At 43.2% G+C, this 16,829-nt stretch overlaps 1 protein-coding gene across 3 annotated transcripts in view; it reads right to left on the bottom strand.

The window, feature by feature from the left end:
* Egfr (epidermal growth factor receptor) overlaps window positions 1–16,829 on the bottom strand; it is a 220,609-nt gene that overhangs the window by 5,611 nt on the left and 198,169 nt on the right. For 2 of the 3 annotated variants that reach the window (XM_065441657.2, XM_070531794.1), the window contains exons 9-24: window positions 16,238–16,362; window positions 15,753–15,840; window positions 15,543–15,644; window positions 14,927–15,178; window positions 14,017–14,135; window positions 13,236–13,371; window positions 11,831–11,971; window positions 11,618–11,716; window positions 10,856–11,041; window positions 9,858–9,921; window positions 9,649–9,740; window positions 9,453–9,528; window positions 9,180–9,326; window positions 7,879–8,159; window positions 5,218–5,419; window positions 3,128–3,307 (exon numbers count right to left, since the gene is read on the bottom strand). In XM_065441657.2, the coding sequence (XP_065297729.1) occupies window positions 3,128–3,307; window positions 5,218–5,419; window positions 7,879–8,159; window positions 9,180–9,326; window positions 9,453–9,528; window positions 9,649–9,740; window positions 9,858–9,921; window positions 10,856–11,041; window positions 11,618–11,716; window positions 11,831–11,971; window positions 13,236–13,371; window positions 14,017–14,135; window positions 14,927–15,178; window positions 15,543–15,644; window positions 15,753–15,840; window positions 16,238–16,362 (2,290 nt within the window). The remainder of the gene's footprint in view (window positions 1–3,127; window positions 3,308–5,217; window positions 5,420–7,878; window positions 8,160–9,179; window positions 9,327–9,452; window positions 9,529–9,648; window positions 9,741–9,857; window positions 9,922–10,855; window positions 11,042–11,617; window positions 11,717–11,830; window positions 11,972–13,235; window positions 13,372–14,016; window positions 14,136–14,926; window positions 15,179–15,542; window positions 15,645–15,752; window positions 15,841–16,237; window positions 16,363–16,829) is intronic. The other variant, XM_065441659.2, reaches the window with a different exon arrangement.

Raw genomic sequence — 16,829 nt, forward strand, 5'->3', positions numbered from 1 at the left:
CTCTCATCCTTTGCTACAGATGGCAGTACAGTGAAAGCTCGTTAATTCGAACCGCAAGGGGAAGCCGCTTGAGTTCGAGTTAACGAAAGTTCGAACTAACGAAAGTGAAGGAGAGCAACAGTACACTGCGATTTATAAGCAGTAGGGCATGTCAGAAAGTGATGGCGTTTGCTGCGGGCATACGCCATCTTCAAGTCGAAGCTCTGGGTCCGACTGTGCCCCACCACCGATGTCCACCGAAACGAACGTTAGCCGAGGCTTAACACCATCACAATGAATCGCGATGGCCGATACCTCCTAATCTGAAAACAGAGGTGCACAACCGATGAAGACTGCCAAGACAAAGACGCTGAACACGTGAAGGTGGCGAAGGCCCTGATTCGTTGGTTCTTGATTGCAAGCGCAGCTGCGACGTACTTGATTCGCTGTGTTTTGGCGCTTGCCGTGCCATCTCCGCACAACATTAGCAGCTGTACAAGATTTGTAAAGCCTCCGGGATTCGCAACGGGCAAGAAGTCTCGGAGGTTACGTAGAACGGAGAGGCGGCAGCCGCCACTGGCTTCTGGCTGACCCCGCGCAGGTTAGATTGTTTTCCGATTTTGCCTTCTCTCGCCGTTCTCTCCGTTTCGGAGGGAATACAGCCTTGTGTGTAGGCAGTAGGCGTGTTTCTCTGGCCGTGTGCCAGGCGAGCGTAGTTCGAATTATCCGTGAGGGAACCTTCTCGCGTTCGAATTAACGGACTTTTTTATACATAGACTTCTATGGAGCTTCGCCGGACCAAATCGTACAGTTCGAATTATCCATAAATTCGAATTATTGAAGTTCGAATTAACGAGCTTTCACTGTATTTGTTTGATCAGTCAATGAGGCTCGCATTTCCAGCGTGCCAGTCAGCTGCCAATGAAGTTGGTTGGATACATCATGCTGGAGACGCCAAGATCGCCCAATTATTTTACCCTGTGCATTCAATGTGAACCACAATAGCACAGTCATCAGTTGTCGTAGCAAAAGAGCAAAAATGTGCAGCGAGCGAGTGCTTTGTTGTTTGCCGAAGCACTAGTTTCTGTGATACCGAACTGTATATAGGCCGGCATGCTGCTGGTCAGCTAAGCTAGCTCACGATGCGCTCTCCTCCAGCATGAGATAGCACATGTTCTTTTCATGCACCAGCCATGCTAGACAGTACAGCGTCTAATTTTTACCAACGAAGCCCAACTGTGACGCGAGTACATCGTGTCTGCATTATCCCAGACTATATCCGCACCTTTAGCTTGGTCACCCCAATGCCCTCTTGTTCTCGAAGCGGAGACAGCATGCATTGAGGCACAGCTCGTTGAATGTTGACAACCAGATGCAGAAAATCTGGCTTGATTTCGACAAGAATACTTTGTATTAAAAGAACATTGCAGGCACACAATGGCATGGGTACAGCACACAAAGCAGCTAGCAGAGTATAGTAACTCTGTGGCTAGCACACGTGCGGGACCTGTTTGCTGATACACGGGAACGGTATAAAAGCAGGGAAGCCTACGACCTGAGCACTGGCCCTCTACAGTCTATAAATAATATGTCACTTCTGGCGAGTGGTAATGGTGGCGTTTTTTTTTTTTTTCAGTTTCAGTATGAAAAACAGATTTTTGCGAGCGTTCTGCGAAGCACCCACTCGCATTTCGAACGTAAAATTTTCCACAGAGGCTATCGTATGCAAAAACTAACTGAAATGGGGATTTTTATGCAGTCCAGAATTTTGTTGCAGTTGGCCTTTAATAAAGTGCGCACACAACCTAAAATGTGCTAGAGCAACCTAAATCACTTCCATGTGATTTTAGTGCTACAAGTGGACATTCACATGTCAGTTTGTGTATCGTTTGCATGGTGGCCGGGTGTGCTTTCACCACTGGGCTCGCTGCCACTACAAAGCTCAATTTTGATGGAAAGTGTCAGTAAGTGAACAGTTCAAACATACAACAGCAGTCACTGTATTACCGTATTTACTCGCATAATGATCGCACTCGCGTAATGATCGCACCCCTAAATTTTGTCGTCAAAATTCGATTTTTTTTATTTCCCGCGTAGTGATCGCACCCCGAACTTGCCGCAGCGATATGTCGTGTGCTAAGTCTAGAGAATAATGATCGCGCTTACCATTTGTCGAATGCTACGCGAACGACTCTTCAAGACAAGCCAAGCGGCCTGCACGCACCAAACATTCTTAAGTAGATGCCTCATTTCAATACTTTCATCACTTTCCGCAGTTCCATGACAAAATGAGGTACAACCATACTTGCCTTTATTATGGGTTGGCTTTATAATGGGTGATGTCAACAAAAATAATAAAGGCGCATTTCGATTCTTTTCATCTGCTTTTGCACTCGTGAGCACGCAACAAATCGCGCGCGGCAATGATAGTAGCCACGTTTACTCCGATACGTTAAAGGTGTACCCTATTCATGCGCCGACGCTTGTAACACAGCTAAGATATTCGCCCACCCTTAACAGGTGCCGCAGTTTCTGCAGCACGTCGGCCATGCATTTCTATGCCACTGGCAGCTAAGCGCGCCCACCTGTTTCTGTCCCCTCAAAGTGGACATGGCTACGTTATTGCCGCAAACTTGCCGATATTAACGATATTATTCATCACTGATACGGAAGAAACTGTTTCAATGCACGTAATGTACTGGTGAGAAGAAGAAAAAAACGCGTTCGGCGCGTTCGGCTTGCTCCGCCGGCCGCCATTTTTGTTTTGGTGTCCCGCACCCGCAATCTCGCATCCCGCAGCAAATGCGGGACGAAAAAAAAATTTTTTTTCGCGGGAAATTTAACCCGCGTAATGATCGCACCCCTGCATTTGCGTCAATTTTTCTGACAAAAAAGTGCGATCATTATGCGAGTAAATACGGTACATAAACTATGACAGAGATACTAAATCTGAAGCCAGCTGTGCATGATTCAAATGTTGATGTGATCTCATGCGGGGCATTCCGTTTTCTTCTGGCAGATTTGATAGGAAAGATCTGAACACAATGTGAATGCTCGCTTGAAGACTGGACATTACTGTGTCTCTTCACTGTACCCTGTGCAACCACCCCGCCCCATAGTTTTGCTACCAGTTGTGAAAAACACTCACCATTCGAGTAGCGACTGTCCCCAATCAAGTCCATGTAAGTGGTGGAGAGGCCCTTGGATCGGGGTGAAGGCATCAGGTAGTCATCCTCATCCACCGGTAGGGACATGCGCATGTCACTTGGCTTGGATCCCTTGGGAAGCGTTGCCGCATTGTGCACGAAGGCATCGTCATCTCCTTCCTCTGCAAGATGGGTTGGCAACAATTGCAAGACATGAGCTGCCAAAACGGTGTGTTCACTTTGCTTTCTGTGCTATGAAGCAGGATATATGGGACTATCTTTTATCAAGGTTTGTGTGCACAAATTAGAACAACTGTCTATAAATTCTGGGCCAAAGAAAGTAATGATACAGTCTAACCTGAATATATCTACATCAGAATGTCTATGAGATACTGTATTATATCAAATAAGTTTGACGAATTTTAATGTAGTGTTATGCAAAGATGAAAAAAAATGGAGAGGTGGATGTCATACAAATGGGCCAAGCAGTCACGGTACGCAGAACAGAGAGTAATGACAAAATTTCACATGAAAGTTGGTGCCTTGCTGAAAGTGGTTGACACATGGCTACAAGAGCCTGAACTGAGCCCGCCAAATTGCCAGCCACCCTTTTCGTGCCCTTTGGGAATGTTACTAATTGGACAGAGCCACCACGTCTGCATAGTGTCTTTACACCTATCCTCGTGACCATTTTAAAAAATCACCCTTTATAGTTTTCTTGTGCATTCACAAGTGGCTCACTTGTGAAATAAGTGGCTTTGGCAGACCAGGCTCCCCTTTACATCTTGCAGTTACGGTAATATAATATTCCATGATATATCAAACTTCTTTTTCTACTTTGCTTATTTATTTCAGTTTACTTCTATATATTGAAAATAAACTGTACACGACACTTCACATTAGGTGTTCACAACTTGCTACGACCATGGTGTTTAAGTTGACTAGACAGTAACATCCAATCAGAGAAAAGACAAAAGGTAATGCCAACACAGCACTGTGGTCACGAAAATGTCACACAATTGCCAAAAAAGTGCAAATGTATACTGCAAGCACAGAAGTGCTTTTGGTTCCTACACAACATCAACCAATGGCCCAAGTTTTCATCACTCATCCTGCATTCTGACAACCACTTTCATGCAGTGTTCATGCAGTGTTCAAGCGCGAGACAAACGGCATGCAAAAGATTAATTGCAATGGTAAGCATGCAGTAGTGTGCAGTGTCACAGATAAATTAATCACAAAAGCCTGGCTTTAGTGTCTTTATGAGTCAGTGCAGAAATATCGGGAAGTACAAATCTTCACAACAGTTAACGACATTGATTTATCGTGCAGCCTTCAATGGCGGAAGGGGGCTGGTGAACTTAAAAGAGATCAGAATCCGTTTCACCCTTTCAGGAATCTTAATAACCTCCCTTGAGAATCCAAAGTGAAAGAGGTTATTGACATTACAAGTAAAATCCTAACTATGATGCCAGACGAGTATGTACAAGCATTCGAAACTGTTGACAACAATGATAGAGTAAGCAGCCTTTGGCATCTTCACAACAATGCCTGCCGATAAGCTGCTACATGTGAACATGCGCACATAGAGCAAGACACCCAAGTTGAGCTCATATGTGTGCACACTATCATGTAAGTGTTACCAAAACGTCATCCAAGCTATGCACTTGAACATTACGGCTAACACACTAAAGATTCATATTTCCCCCCTGCAAACTTGTCTAGAGCATGTGATCATCATGCTGCATACCATAGGCACTGTGTTCTAGGTGAGACACACATTTCAATTTAAGAGTAAATCCAAATCCATATGCACACAATGTCTTGCCTTAAACTTATCAACTACAGTACAGAAGTGCTTTATTTTCATTGCAGCACACTGTTCCCACAATTCATAATGAATGTTCCGGGACAATAGTGGGCTAGTCGGCTCCACTCGTAGTACAAGTGAACTGCGCAAAGTGAAACACCAATTTCGTCACGAAGCAGCAGCAGTGGCAACAAACTTTCGCTCAGCACACATGGCCGTCAAAGCAAGCAAGCAAGCAGGCAAAGCATGCATGTTTGAAACAATTAGGAAGCGCAGACGAACCAGCATCTTTTCCAAGGAGCTTTAGCGGGTCAGAGCAGTAGCGCTGGTTGAGGCTGTTCTCTCGGCCGCGAGGGTTCATACCATTGGCGTGGCAGCCCCCATTCATGTCAGGATGCGGAACCATGTTGGCAGGGAAGAACTCGGCTGGGTTTGGAACTCCAACAGAGGGATCCTCCTCGAACCCGCGGTCATCCATGAATTTCTGCCAACAAAGGTTGATATGTAAGAAGAACTGAAAGTTGGGCTACATGGTAGAGATTCATCGTGGAGCAATGGGTCACAAACAGAACACGCAACAATGGGGATGGACAGCGAAGCTACTCGCAACTGAAAGACTTAATTAAAATGACAAATAAATAGGTCAATAGAGTCATCACGCATGCTCAAAAAACCAGACAAGCAATGACGGAGGGGGAGCAGAAGGCAATACTAATCATGTGTCTACCAAAGGGTCTATCTCCTTGGCGGACAAAGCAAAAGACAAGCAACTAACATAATCATCATAGTTCTTGGAAGATATGGTAAGCTTCAGTAACTCCTTGAGTACCCTTCCTTCTGTAACGAAACAAGGTATCTACTTTTTCAAACAGCAAGCAGCCACAACTCACATAATGTTGGGCCAGGTGGCTTCTGGACTTGTTGACAATGTAAGCATCTTACCTGAATCTAATACTTGTGCATCTACCAGTGTACCCTACAGAATATTAAATTAATACACAATGAAAATATGTTATAATACTAATAAAGTAGTTCATTTGGAAGTATTGCTGTTGTCTGTCCCCTTCTCTGTTGACATGAAAATTGAAGACAGAACAAGAAAGGCCACTAGTCCTTGTGGCACATCCTCCCACTCCTATTTGTTGCACTACAGGAATGTTATCACACAGGACAACCTACTTTAGAGTTGTTTAGGGGGTTCACATTAGTGTGACAAGAAAAGAAACACCACTAGGAGGAAGTAGGAAGGAATAGAGAAGATGCTAAACTTCGGACTGTTTATTCGTAAAGCAAAGTGGAAAGGATAAAACGCACGTGCATACATGCACTTAGTCGCGTTAAAAAGATACAGCAATGTGTCAAGTAGTTCGAATTCATTCCCAAAGAGATACTTTTCTCAACACGGAAAGCGCCCGCTCTGCTTCTTCCTTTCCTACTCCTGAAGACTGTTTCCTCAGTCACGCTAATGTGCACCCCCTCGCCTTCAACTAATTTTCCCAGAGACATATTCTACTGTACCTTAAAGAGCTCTGTGCCCATCAGAAAAAACTGTTTGGCTCGGTAAGTTCAACTAAGCCACACTATCTTAAAAATATGCAGACTCAAGACAAATAGTAGATCTAATAAAGAAAAATCTTTCACTGAGGCGTTCAGAACCCGTGACAGCCATAGTTTAGGAAAATGTATATATTGTATAACTGTTTGCTGTGGATTGGGTTGTTTGCTGTGGTTGGATTGTTTGCTGCCGATTGGGTTCCAGGTTTTAAAGGCACATATTCAAAATGAACGAAATTGATCTAAGAGTTCAACATTGAATTGATAACACCTCTATAGCCCACATAGTCATGCATACCTGTAGCCATGTAGGTATTTGCCATCTTATTATGCTACCACTAAGCACAACCCATGGCAAACAACAGCGCCATTACAGATGATAACCGACACACACTAAAACTTGACCTGTGTGCATTCCATTCCAGTCATGCTTATGAGCAGCAATGTTACAGCAGCACAAATCTAATGAAGAGTTAGGAACAATTAAGAGCACTTGGCATCATAGGCACGCACACAGGTAAGGGAACAAAGGCCAATGCAATACTTCTTCCTCCCTCCTATGTACGACTTATTAAAAAATTAAAAAGACTCGTCTCCAGTTGACATCTATATGATGCGAAGTGTGCTTGGTTTCATAGAGAATGGTTTTTACGAATCATATGAGTGTTCTCCAGCGAAAGGTTACTGTTCTTGCAACGTGTGTATCCTATCGGCCCCTCTCTCTCTGTCTGTGTATGTGTGGGCGGGGCAGGGGGAGCACGCACTGGGTATGCGCATCTCTAGAAATGTGCAGATGTCTAGGGCAGAGCAAGCACAATGTATGTTTCTAGACCGTTCTAGGAGAAACCAGAGCAGGCCCATGTATTATATTATTAACTTGAGCGGGCCCATGTATTATTATTAAATGTGCAACCTCAAATCTAAAGCAGGGATGCCCAGCCTTTGATGCAAAGCAGCTTCTCATTAAGCCCTTTGACATCACAGTCAATTGTGTAATTCAACACACTTTCTTCTGGGCCACAAAGCTTTCTATTCAATACAGGCAGAATGACATTTCAAGCCGGAATGCTAAGATAACTACACAAAGCACAGATTCATTCTTTTTACTGGTTGCTTTGCAAAAATGGCCAGGTACCAGATACACGACAAAAACTGGGTTGACTCGGACAAGAATGCTTCACACTGATAGCAGGCATTTACTTCAAGGGGTGTACGGTAGCACGATTAAAAGATGGGGCAAAAGAAGACACACAGGGACACACACAGCTCTACTACACACAGCGCTATTTACTGTAGACAAATCACATGTAACCTTAATACATCAATCTTTGCATTATCTGCAGTCTGCTCTCATAAACCAGACAATCATTAGCTCTACAGCTTCGTTACCTTGATCGGTGTAGGTGGTGGAGCCTGCTCGGCACCTAAGAGCATGCTGGGCTGAGCTCTGGGCTGCAGGTACTCCTCAGCATCCATGATGACCTCCGAGCCTTCCATGGGCATGCTCAGGTTCCGGATAAGCTCCTTCTCGTCCTGCGGAGTGTAGCTGGGCAGCCGCATCAACTTGTCACCGGGAACGACCAGATAACGCCCTGGATCGCGAGCCATTTTGGCAAACTCTTCGGCCAGCTCTTTGAAGGAGGGACGTGAACCAGCGTCAAGCATCCAGCCTGTGCAGGAGGTGCAACACAGATTTGTCAAACAGATAGGATAAATGGACAAAAATATAGCGAAGTGAAAGCATAATTCAAGAGTCAAACAATAGCAAATCCAGGATTTCAACTTGTGCTTCTCTTATTAGGTGGACACCTGGGCATACATTTTACAAGCAAACTTAAGGGTGTCCTGGAATACTTTTCTAACTAATCATAGAATGGCCTCACTATTAAAGTACATAATCCCGCGAATTTAGCGCGGCAAAAATTGTTCAAATCGTTCAACTGCGAGTTATTACACCGATATCCAGCTTTCTCTTGCATTTTGTCTCCGCTAGCGCGCTGGAAGCTACACAGCGGAGCAGCCAAGAGGGCAAAGCCTTGGCTGCTCCGCTGTTGGAGTGTTGGAGTGTCGCGGTGGCAAAATGGCTCATCTCTGCGGCACTCTGTGGCATCCGGAGTATCGCAGGCCACGTGCAGCAGATGCAGCCACGCGCCCCATGCAAGGATGGAATAATTTTTATTTCTTTTTGAGGTCACAGACATATATATTTTTCATTTGTTTAACTAAAAATTAGCAATTATGTATTACTGACAATGTTCTCGCGGTCACGAAAACAGCCAACAGCATTGGTTGGCCAACTGCTTTCGATCAGCTTTCGATGATGACATCACGTATGCGAGAGCAAGCGTTTGCCCAATGCTTTCGACATCAGATTCTGAATTCCCTGCTGCATGAAGTGCTATAATATTTACAGTTCAGAGAAGCCTCATTAGCAGACCAGCAAAGTTTCTTTTATTATGTTCAAAAGGTGTTCCGTTGCACATGAAAGTTATGTGCACCCAAATAAACCTTCATTGGATACTTTTCAATGGGTGCATCAGAAACGGTGCTAGTAGAGTTACGATTTGATTATTGAGGAGACACAAATGTGTTTAAAAAAGAAAAAAAAGGAAAATAAAGAAATCTTGGTCCGAGGGTTCAATGAAATGTCATTGTTTGGCAACAAGAAAAAGTTCAGAATTTACACTTACACTTGATCATGATCATGTAGACATCAATGGTGCAAATTGATGGCTGGTTGAGCCTCTCTCCCTTCTCGAGCAGGTCGGGTACATCACGCGCAGAAACGTTTTCGTAAGGTCGCATACCGTATGTCAGTAGCTCCCATACAGTCACGCCTGCAATAATGCAATACGGGCAACTCACTTTCCAGGCAGACAGGTAAGAAGCTAGTGGGCTTCATTATTTGACCACCTTGTAATTATATGAGTAGAATGCAACCATGCGAGTCTGGGGGAACTTACCGAATGCCCAGACATCACTCTTGTGTGTGAAGATGCGGTGCTGGATGCACTCCAATGCCAGCCATTTGATTGGCATCTAAAGTACACAAAGGAATAACAAGATTATGAGTGCAAGACAAAATAAAGAATTGGCACATTGGACAAAATAGTACTGCAGAGCAAGAAACAATGAACGACAGGAAACACGTAATAGTACCTTGCCGCCAGCTGCCTTGTACTCAAATTCATTGTTGTCGAGCAGCTTAGCCAAACCGAAATCAGTGATCTTCACACAGCCGGGTGTTTGAACTGAAAAGAAGGATGGCACAAGATTGTCAGTAAATGCAGCTTCCCATGTAAAAGGAACTTAAAGTTATGCAGCCTGGCTCCTGTCAAACAGCATATACAAAACAGAGACACACTTACGCAAGACATTTCTTAGGGCAAGGTCGCGATGAACCATGCGCTTTTCCTCCAGGTAGGCCATACCCTGAGTAAAGAAGCGTATTTCAGCTTGAGACGCACTATCATTAAGAGTACACAGACTGTCAAAGCAAACTTGCTAAATATTCTTTAAGGTAATAACTTGATCCAAAACTGCTAAAGCCCTCTGCAACAATCTTTTTTGAAACTAGAAAAGAAAGCTTACAAAAATGCCTTCTTCGCCTGAGCGCAGATGCAAGTATAACTACACAACACTAGCAGTCAATTTCTGAAGGAGTTCAATACAGATGGATACTAGAGTAGACAATGGTTTCAGACATTCTGATCCTTATTATCTGTGCTTTACTGCCCACTAAGAAGAAAACGTTAATGAGACCTAGTGGTCCAATTGGGCAATTAGTGAATTATTGCTTAATTATCCCTTATATAAAGTAAAAGAATGTAGAAATTGCAAATTCTCACACATAACATATATAGCTTTGATATATGCATCACATGAAAGGTTTAGGTACTTTTGCTATTACCCCAAAATATCACAAAAGGAAAGCTTTAAAAAAAAAAGTGCATTTGAAAGTTTATACTTTGCGAGCACATAGCATTGGAAATACAGTTAACGGGTAAGTAAAATCTGTAACCTCCGAAACACTTCTATGTAATCTAAAATGAGCTAAGAACACAGCTTTTTCCCATAAGGCAAAGAAACAGAAAAGGTGTAGCCTACTAAGTGCTTTTCGTCATTGGAACTCCACCACAAATTGATGAACGAGTACTGCAAGAGTTAGGGAGATGAGACATAATCTTGCTCCCATTCTAAGGATCGATCTGAAATCACTCTGAGATGGGAACAACAATACCATTCACACACTGCTCGTAAGTACTACCTGGATGTTCTGAAGAGATGCACTAATGAACATAGAGTACAGCCGAATGTAGTGTTAACTTCATTCGCGCTTGCATTATGTTGTTTGCTATCAGCTTACCCGAGCAATCTGGGTGCACCAGTTCAGCAGTGGTTTGGAGCCAATCTTGTCCCGGTTGTTGCGCACATAGTCGAGGAGGCAGCCAAGGGGCATCAACTGTGTAACCAGCATCAGCTGTGATGTTAGGCAAACCGCCAGCAGCTTGAGAACATTCGGGTGGTCCACACTCGCCATTATGTACGCCTCCTGCAAAGAAACCAAGCAGCACCCATATTCAGAAAACAGCCGATATGCTCCAATGCTACTTGAGGTAAAAGAACCGCAATAGACAGTATTTTGCAACAATTCTTTCTCTACGATTCTGTTCCTATCATCAATTACACTGAGTGATTGATCCAGATGATCATGGAAGCTCGGCAGCATGTGAGGCAATGATGAAGAGAAAAATAAGAATTTTTCAAAAATTTGGCCAGAGGCGCCATATCCCGCTCTGCTTCGCAACCACTTTCATTCAGCATGGAGATGCTCTCTTCAAGAAATAATAGTGATAAAAGCATAGCAGGCAAAGTTACGTGCCTCACATTCCACAAAGAACAACAAGCATTTCACTACCTTCTGGCAATGCCACTCTTTTTTGATTATATTTCATTTGCAGTTTGCAGTAGCAGAGTGTGTACAAAATTTTATCGAATCTACAAAATTAAAAAGTGCAGAAGAACTCTTGAAATTAATTACCTGTACGTAGGTTTTTTTCAATGCTAGTCATGTTTAAACACAAGCATCAGAAAGAACTCTTGCATGAGAGCAAACAAGTGAACTCACTTCCAAGAACTCCTTGTTTGTGTTGGGTGCTGTGTCCTCACGAAGAACTTTGATGGCGACAGGAATTCTCACATTTTCACCCTCGGGCACCCAGACACCCTGAATAAGAAAGGTCATTTTAAAAACTTAAGGCATACTGAACCCACAAAAATTGTTCCGTATGAAACACAAAGGGCATGAACAACAAACAAGAACACCACAACAGGAACTGACCTTGTAGACTGTACCAAAGGCTCCGTAGCCAAGGATTCCGCCTTTGCGAAGTTCTGCTTCTTTGACAATTCTTAGCTGGGCAAGATTGGGCTTGATATCTGTTGGCTTCAGAGGCTCGTTGTCTTCAAAACCGCTCATGCGCTGTTCAAAAACAAAATATCACGTTACTACACTCAGCATTGAAGATTACATCCACATTAGTCACACTGCAATCGTAGTCACACAAACGGCCATGCAGTGTAGCTATGAATATAAAGACCTATTTTGCTCTGAGGCCCGTAGGTGACGAAGAGTTCGAGACATCAGGATACCTACACTGTTCATGGAGCTACCAAGTTATCTAAAAACATGCAGTGGCATTCTGTGTGCAGCAAAAAAAAAAAAAAAACACCTTTTATAATTATGAATATAATTTTAATCATCATGACGCAAAAGCTCAACTACAACATTCAACATGCACAATCCTGTCAAGGAACAGTGCATTAGTGAAAAGAATAAAGAAAAGTTGTTCAGACAGCACTGCAATCACAAGGAATGAAAATCCACTTACAAGTTCTTGAAAGAAGAAAGGAGAGAAAAGAGAGAAAGAAGAGAGAGAATCAGGTGAGGATAGAATTTACACAAACATACAAAAAGAAAGAGCAGTCAAAACTTCTTATCACCTGTGAAAAACTACCACCAAGCATTTCACAACATTCTGGGAGTGTTACCCTTCCAAAATTTTATATTGTCTGCACTGTGCCGCCTTAGCGGAAAGAGTAAGAAAGAGGTGCTAGCTTCAAATGGAAACTCTGACTTGTTCCAGACACATAATGTCATTTTCCCGATGTGAGGCCGTTGGTTGAGCCTTCGTTTCTTTCCCTGCCCCCGAAAAACTGAAGAACAATGCTACTCTTGCTGCAGTACTATTCTGGCTGTTTCTGTAATCAATAAATAACTAGAAAGTAGGTGTGAAATCCAGGACCTACAATTCTGTTTAACATAAGGATTGCAACACATTGCAATATTGTATCAGGCCAGTTGGTGCATATCAACTTTGAATAAAACTGTGCAATGTTATGTGGACACTGAGAATCACAGGAATGACTGGGACGAGCGCATATTAATGACGGGGTCGGTTGTTCCTGCCATTTCTGTGCCTCACTTTGTGCACTATGCATTGCGGAGCTTTACTTGAAGCTGATAGCAATGCAGCTTCAATGTTGCTGTTCAGGCCTACAGTGCTGAAGTAAACTTTGCTGGACGAAAAAATAAACAAAAAAGATTTCCATCGATCTTCGATGTGCTTGCACCTGTTTGCTGTTTACAACATTAACTCGTGACATTCTGGATGTCTTGATAGATCTGAATTCTAGTGCACTCATCTCAAGAAAGCAGAGTGTGCAAAGTATAGTGGCTGTCTTACCATGGTCATCTTGACGGTGTTCTCCTTGGTTTTGGCTCGCTGGAACCAGTGGTAGCTGAACACAGCCAGAAAGATACCCAGCAACAGGATGCAGCCCCCGGCACTGGCAAGGATTGCAGGCAGATGATCTTCCTCCCTGAGGTTGGAAGAGAAGGAAAAAACAGAAGTACGAAATGAAGTCACTGCTATTGTAACAAGTTCTTGTTGGTAGCTGGTGAAACAAGAGTGAGGTCGCAGAAGCATGTCACACAGGGCTAGCTGGTTCAACATAGCTTGTGATGGTAAACCCCGCGGAAAATTAAGACAGAATGGACACTCTCGGTACTTTGTGATGTATGCCAGTATTTTCTTCAGCAACGGTAGCAACCCTACAGGCCAATTCAAATTTGACTCGTCAGCAGATACCTGACCCTACTTATGACTTCAATGGCTGCAGCATGTGTCTTGGCAGCACTTGGGGGACAATGCGCGCGCGATAGAACTCCTGCTGAAAATGCACATACTTTCGAACTGCCTTTGGCAGATTTACAATAGAAAACGTCTCGAAATGAATGGTTACCCTATTTTCACCTTGTTCTAACGTAGACCTTTTCTTTTCAAATTTTTCTAAAATTCCGGCACATTACAATCTGACACGAAACCAAAGCTACCTTTGCAACCTTAGAAACAGCCTACTACCACAGCCAATGTAATCGCATTTGTCATCACAAGGCGGCGGCAAACAAGTTTCCATGCAGGATGATGGCTAGGGAGGCGATGCTGAAGGGTTGTGAACACTTACGTCCTGCCATGCAAAGCCATCTGGTTGGGATCTTCATCAGAGCAGTGCGGATCCTTGGTTGTGGTGTCATCGAAGACCTTGAATGGCTTCTCGGGAGGACAGGTGGCAGTGCAGTTGAACTGCAGTGGTACACAAAAAAAAAATAATAATAATAAGGATGTGTTGCAACAGTACAACAGGCAACAGTGTCAACCTATCAATGAATGCCATGACCTGCTTCTATTTCTGTCATCACCGATTCACACATTTTCACAGACCAGCATTTCAAATACCAGCACATTTGACATATTAATTCAAAGTGGTGGCTAACTAATACTCAAAAGTTTCAGACTTACTTTAGGCAACAATGCTTACTGGTGTTGTAACAGAGGATAATTAATTCAGCAGACTGTCTTTCAGAAATAGATGCAAGAAAGAAATGCCTCACAAATGGATCCACATTTAGAGAAGTTGTCACACATCAAATTCTGAAAATAATACAGCCGTTGTAGCTCTGTTGAACTGTTGCACAAACCTTATTGTACAATACTTGCGTTTCTTGCAGACAGCATAAAAGGAATCAAGATTAGTGAAGAGTCAGTACTTCTATATGCGTGTGCTCAAAGTGATCACCTGCATGACAGGCCACGTTTTGGGCTTTTTCAGTCTGCTGAAGTTTTCAGTAAGTAGGCCATGGTGCAAATAGCAAGTCTGGCATCTCTATACAACTGTATCGACAAGACAGGGTCCCTATGCTCAACGGGGACAATTCGTTTGCCTCCTATGAGATGTTTCTAAGAGTGTTTGTACATTATGCCATGAAATTCAAAGTAAGTTCTTAGCCCTGAAAATGAATTGCCACATATAGGCTATTATTTCTGGAAGGTATTATCTATGGAAAAAACGTTCTCAAATTTCTTTTAGCACCAACCTGAGTGCGGTTTTCAGAGTCGTAGATGCGGAAGTTGCGACAATTGGTGCAGTGGGCTGCCGTGGGTCCGTAGCATCCTCGGCACTCATCATGACACCGCAGGCACCGTCGGTTGGCCTCGTCAGGAAAGTGATCTCTTTGGCAACGATCCTCACACTGCTCTCCACTGCTGTAGTGCAGGCACTCGCAGACCGAGACATGTATGGAGTAAGATGTGCAGTTCTTGCAACGCTGGTGACACTTGCGGCAGACCTGGAGACAATGAAGGGCAAAAATTCATTTGACACACGATAAAAAGTTTGATAAATTCTTACTTTGCACAAGTTCCTTCCTCCAGAATGAAAAGGCGCAACATAACTTCCTTTCTACTTTATGCCCACGTCATTCAAGAGTGACTAGCTTCTTCATTTTTATGAGATCTTGTGTATTAACAATTGCAAGTCAATGCTATTCATAAACGGTTGTTATAAAGGGAGTGGGTCTTATACACACACCTAAAGCACAATAAGATCCCCATACGATGTGTGTACACGAATAAACATCTAATAAGACTTGCATGAGACATTACAAGTATACATGCAAGTGGAATGTGTTACGGAAATAACATAGAAAGTACCGATTTTCCAGTCAAGGACTTGAGAGCTCCTTCCTCCTGTGGACCAAAGTACTCATGGTAGAATCCATCTGGACAGGCTTCATCTGCTTTCAGACACTGCTCCTGAAATGTTTAGTGGTGTCAGCAGTTAGAGACTGTAGACGGTCGGTCACCTTCCAGGCAGTTTCTGACAAAAGGTGTTCCTCAATCTTTGAGTAGAGAAGAACTTACCACGACATTGGGGTCATAGGCACTGACAATTGCCTTCTCACAAGAGTTGCAAGCATCCGGTCCAACAGTGTTGTTTGGTCCAGTGCACCTAACAAATAAAATGTAGATCATAAACAGATGAGTTATTTGAGCCATAATGCACGAAGGCCTAATGTGAAACACAAAAGCATGTGACAAGCAAGAAGTAAACGGCTAGTTTTGAAGAACACCGAGGACAAATGATATGCAGGTCAAATTGCAACATCCAACAAAAGGTGATGTTGTCATACATGAGGACTTCAGCACAGGGGTTTCGGTGCATATTAAAGAACACCAAGTGCTTAAAATCATTCTGGAGCCCTCTTTTTCAGTGCCCTTGCACGAAAAATGCAATTTCAGAATGGTAAAACCACTCAAAAGTTTCACTGCTTGTCACTTGTACATTCAGTTCAGCTAAAAAATCCTTTGCAAATGTAAGTAACTACATTGTGAACCTAAGTACTCACCCCCCAACGCAGTTTTCATGGCAGGGCATACAGAAGCCCGACTGGTTGTACTTCGATTCAGGACACTCCTTGACACAGTAAGGGCCATCACGGACATGTCGACACTTGCTGCAGTTACCAGGTCCCTATTGCAATGAACACAGGAAAGGAGGAATGCATCATTAATCTCATGCAACTTCATCTAAGTTTACGAACATATTAAAAATTGAACCAGAATTGCAAAGCTTACACAGAAACAAGCAGTTATACCACAATGTATCTTGTTCCAAGTACTACAACAAAACACTGCAAAAAGCGATGTCATAAACGAACATGATGCAGTGGTTCTTGCTGGTTTGATTCTATTAAAAGAGATCTGAAACCTGCCACTCAAAATCTACTGTAAAAACATTTATGCTCATCACAAATTAAAGGCGGAAGGTTATCAAACTGGATGTTGGAAACAAGACATTTAAAACAGTTCAAAGCAATAAAACAGTACATGCCAGAAGTATTGTCAGAAATCTCTTAAACTGTAGCAAGGCAAATAGCATGTGGCATAACTGCAGAGTTCTTCATCCAGTCAACGGAACAGTGCATTTGAAACATAGCT

This window comes from Dermacentor albipictus, chromosome 1, assembly GCF_038994185.2.
Source record: "Dermacentor albipictus isolate Rhodes 1998 colony chromosome 1, USDA_Dalb.pri_finalv2, whole genome shotgun sequence".
In the NCBI taxonomy this organism is placed as follows: Eukaryota; Metazoa; Arthropoda; class Arachnida; order Ixodida; family Ixodidae; genus Dermacentor; species Dermacentor albipictus.